The sequence below is a fragment of the Alligator sinensis genome, unplaced genomic scaffold (genome assembly GCF_000455745.1).
Source record: "Alligator sinensis unplaced genomic scaffold, ASM45574v1 scaffold1354_1, whole genome shotgun sequence".
In the NCBI taxonomy this organism is placed as follows: domain Eukaryota; kingdom Metazoa; phylum Chordata; order Crocodylia; family Alligatoridae; genus Alligator; species Alligator sinensis.
The window spans coordinates 706,012-710,322 of NW_005842344.1; the positions used below are offsets into that span (position 1 = coordinate 706,012).

A 4,311-nucleotide genomic window follows, 5' to 3' on the forward strand; every position below is an offset into this window, starting at 1 on the left:
TGTCCCGACCTGCTCTTCGCTGTCGCAGCCTGGTTCTCTGCCGGGGGGTCTGGAAAGGTCTTGTGCCAAGGGATGCAGCGCTCGCCCGAGGACGGCTCTGCCCACGCAGAGACGGGAGCTCCCGCACTTTACTGGACTCCCTCATCGCGGCAACTCGCCACGAATGTACAAAAGGGGCCAGTGGGAAGGCCTTTCCCAGCCAGAGCACTCTCGTGGCAATAAAATACTAATAAATTAGCAATAAATAGAGGTCGTATGAATAAATCCCAGTCACAGTGCAGCACTAGCAGGCACACGGCTGGGACCCACATGGCCGTGGGGCCGGCCCTGACCGGACAGGGGCACGGCTCAGGCCCTGAGATGGGCAATCCTCACCACCATCAGAGGATGCCACGAAACTGAGGCAAGGGCATGATGGGGGAAGGGCTGAAAGGTCCAGGCCGTCACATGTGGCTTCCCCGTGCCAGCCCCGGCCTCCGACTGCTCAGTCCAGCCAGCGCGACACACACAAGGACCAGGTCAGAGCTGGCTCCCAGGCGCACGGGACCAGCCCGTGGAGCAGGGCCGCGCGCCATGAGACGATGACAGCGAGCAGGCGTCTGCGGGCAGGGGCTGCCTCTCGGCTCTGCCATGGGGGTCACAAAAGGGTCCCTGCAGCTCATCCTGGGGCGGGAGGGAAGGTCCCGCCATGTGCCGGTGCCCGGGTCTGCCCCCGCGTGGCTGGCATCAGGCACAGTGGCACTTGGTGACGACCATGTCCTCGAAGACGGTGGAGGTGAGGCCGCCCGTGCTGTCGTAGTGCATGAGCACCATGGGGTCGTAGGCGGCGGGCACGCAGCAGGGCGCTGGCGTGCCCTTGGCTAGCGCGTGCATGCGGGCCTTGACCTGGGCGTGCATGCTGGCTGGCTTGTAGTTGTGGGGGCAGGAGCCCTGGCAGAAGCGCATGCTGTAGCTGTGGGGGGCCACGACCCAGTCGGCCCAGCCGATGTCCTGGAACGACACCTTGAGGGACTGGAGGCAGCACTTCCCGTCGCTCTTCCTGCACTCCTCGTCCAGCGCCCGGCGCCTCCGTGCCCGCAGCCCCGTGCCCGCCTGCGTCACCACCTCCAGGGCCAGCGTCTCCTGCCCCTGGGGACTACGGGCAGTGGCCAGAGCGGCAGAGACGTCCGTGGCAAAGGCCAGCTCCAGCTGGAGCGCCGGCTCAGCGCTCGCCACCCACTGCTGGACGGCAGCCGTGAGGTCCAGGCTCAGGTGGGCCGTGGGGAGCAGCCGAGCACGCAGGGCCCTGGGGCCCCTGTTCGTGAGCCTGGAGAGCTGCACCCGTGGGGGCCACCAGGTGCCGGGCACCCCCGGGCGCTGCTTGAAGAGTCTGAGCCGGGCACGCAGCACGCGGAGCCCGGGCGGTAAGGCCTCGGGCCGGGGCAGCGCCAGGTCGTAGCGGTAGCTGCTGCTGGGCCGGTCCCTGGCCTCTGTGCGGCGCGTGACTGTGGAGAGAGCAGGTAGAGGAGGGTCAGTCCCGCCGTGTGCTGCTACTGCTTCCCTGATCACCCCCACGGGCACCCTGAGCACCCGCCCCGGGCTCCCGGACAAACAGCTAAGGCACGCGCGCATCCTTCCCTGGCACTGTGGCCCACACGTGCCCCCTGCACGGGACCCTACGCATCGCACACGTGTGCAAACACACATGTAAAAGCCCCATAGGCTGCACAGGCAGTGGGATGGGACCCCGGCAGGACTGGCACGGCGCGGCAGCGACCTGAGCTCACAGCGGGCAAAGCAAGTCCTGCCTGTCTCTGCAGGATGGCGCGGAGCGGGGTGGCCCCTCGCTGCTGCTCCAGAGGCAGGAGACGGCTTCACGGCGCTTTCCCAGCCTACCCCCGGGCCCTGCTGCCAGGCTTCTCCACGGCCATGAGAGCCAGGCCCAGGCGTCCGGTGGAGGTGAGCCCATCGGAGCAGCCCGAAGCAGGAGCTGGGCTTGGAAGAGCAGACACGACAAAGCATGCTGCTCCCTGCCGTGGCCCACCGCATCCCGAGGACCTGGCAAGAGCCCGCCAGGGCCTGGCTGCCAGGGCACGGGCAGCGCTTCCAGGGGCTCTGCTATGCGGAGGGCTGCGATGCCAGGACGCAGCCCAGGCCCCTCTCTGCACCTGCCTGGGACCAGGGGCACTGCCCAGCGCGCCCAAGGACTCGGCTCTGGCAGCCGCTGCTCGGAGCGATGCCGTGAGCAGCCGCAGCCCCGAGCCGAGCCGAGCCGGCCGGGGTGGCTCCACTTACGGGTCGGGGCCAGGAGGTGAAGGGCATGGGCCGGGACGGGCGGGGGGCGCTCTGCCCTGCTCTGGTTGCCCCACAGCAGGGCCAGCCTCTCCTCGTAGAGCTGGCGCGCCCTGCGGATGCCGTCCTGGTCCAGCGCCTGCCGGATGGCGGGTGGCCCAGGCATGCCCAACCGGTCGAGGATGCCCTGTTTGAGGGTTTCCAGATGCAGCCGCGTCTCGTCCCAGCCCCGCGGCTGCACGTGGGGCGACAGCAGCAAGAGCAGCATGAGGCAGGTGGCGGCGGAGCCCGGGCCCAGCCGCGAGCGGCGCATGGCCGCAAGCCGAGTGTGCAGTCGCCTACACAGAGCTCGCGGCGCGGCGCGGTGCGGTGCGGCGGTGGCTGCCGGGCGAATGAATGAGGTTGACCAGACCTGGCTTTATAGGCTGAACCTTGCCCCACTGCCTCATCCCTCCGCCCATCCCACCCCCCCACGGCCTGCCTGACGTCACGGGGGAACGGCGTAAACACGCCCGGCCCGCTGCCCCTGCCCTGGGGAAGCTCAAGCGACGAAGAGCCCCCCTCCTGGCCCGCCGCGCCGCTGGGCTGGAATGCGCCGGGGAGCCCTGACAGCGCGCGGCCTGCTTGTTTGCAAGATGTTTTGCAGCTATGGAGACAAAGAATAGCTCGGATGATTCCCCCCAGCCAGCCCTGGCCCCTCTGGGGAGTCCTCCCTGCTCTCCCCCCAGGCCGCGGAGGTGCTGCTTGGGGTGTGCTGGGCTGCCCGAGGTGGGAAGGCAGGGCACGGGCGGGCAACCCCGCTCAGGGAAGGTGAGAGCCAGCCAGCGCTCTGCCGGGACCACGCAGCGCACCCCATGCCCGGATGCAGCCCTCGCCGTGCTCCAGGCGGCACTTTCACCTCCGACTGCTGCCCGGGGTCTCGGCGCTGCCCGGGCAGCTGGGAGCAGAGAACAAAGCACCAATGCCCCCGTGGGAGTGTCTAATGCCGGGGCTAAGCACGGCTCTCGGGAGCTCATTGCCACCGCTGCACCCTCTGCCAGCGCCAGCCTCCCCGCCTGCCCATGACGGGGCCAGAACCGGCCTCAGGACGTGCAGGTGCCTCCCTCCAAATGCCTGACCCCAAGGCTTTCCTGGTCCACCTGCTCGTGCACCACGGAGCAGCAGAGGAAGCGCCGCATGCTGAGCATGGGCGCACGAGGCCAGGACACTTGTCAGCCGCCCAGACCCCGCTCTCCAGATCGACGGGAGCTGCGGGCATGCGGGGAGCACAGCTGGCCCCAGTCCTTGCCTGGCCCCTGGGCCGACGAGGCTGCGGCACCCACCAAGGGGCTTCCCTGGCCCCCGCCGGGCTCTGTGCCGAGCTCCAGCATGTCCTGAACCGGTGCCAAGCGGCTGGTCTGCAGCTTGCCGTGCCGTGGGACGCAGGCGATTACCATAATCCCCTCAGCTATGCGCCTTGATCCGAGGGAGCTCCGGGCAGCGCCGGCTGGGGTTGCAGCTGGGCGTCTCCATGAGGTTGGCTGAGGAGAGCGGGCAGCGAGGCCCCGGAGCTCGCGCAGGCCCGAGAGCCGGGAGCCAGCGGGGCACAGAGCAGGTGGGCAGGGGCGAGGTGTCCCCCGGCGCTGGCTTCCCGGTCCCACGTCCCGCGCAGGATGTACCGGGCTGGCAGGGACGGGCTGAGCCTCGCCCCGCTCCCTGCTCGAGCCAGGCCCGTGGTGCTGTGCAGCTGGAGGGCGCTGGGCAATGCCGCGCGCCCAGGCTGAGCAGGCCCCAGCTGCGACGCAGCACCTGGAGAGCATCCTCAAGCCCAGGGTTTGCCGGGGCTTTACGCTGCAGGGCTTCGCTCCAGCCCCGAGCTCGGCGCGAGGACGGAGAGGCCCAAGCCCGCAGGCATGGAGCCCAGAGCCAGCGGAGCAGGGCAGCTCTCCCTGGGCAGAGCAGCAAGGAGCGGGGTCGTGCCCCCAGCACCCAGGGCCGAGGCAGCCCTGGCCCGCGGCGAACGCCTCTGCCATGGCTGGGGCGGGGCCCCCCGGCCGGGCG

General features: G+C 69.8%; 1 protein-coding gene across 1 annotated transcript; it reads right to left on the reverse strand.

Moving 5' to 3' along the window:
• Positions 1 to 6: 6 nt before the first annotated feature.
• Positions 7 to 4,089, reverse strand: GDF15 (growth differentiation factor 15). The gene is made up of 2 exons (XM_025210275.1): positions 2,275 to 4,089; positions 7 to 1,484 (listed from the first exon to the last, which is right to left on the reverse strand). The coding sequence occupies exons 1-2, from the start codon at positions 2,582 to 2,584 to the stop codon at positions 727 to 729; spliced, it is 1,068 nt and encodes a 355-aa protein (XP_025066060.1). The 5' UTR covers positions 2,585 to 4,089; the 3' UTR covers positions 7 to 726.
• Positions 4,090 to 4,311: the final 222 nt, after the last annotated feature.

Coding starts and splice junctions, on each gene's coding strand:
- GDF15 (XM_025210275.1), bottom strand. CDS start 2,584: ATGCGCCGCTCGCGGCTGGGCCCGGGCTCCGCCGCCACCTGCCTCATG. Junction 1,485..2,274: donor TCACCTCCTGGCCCCGACCC/GTAAGTGGAGCC, acceptor CTCTCTCCACAG/TCACGCGCCGCACAGAGGCC.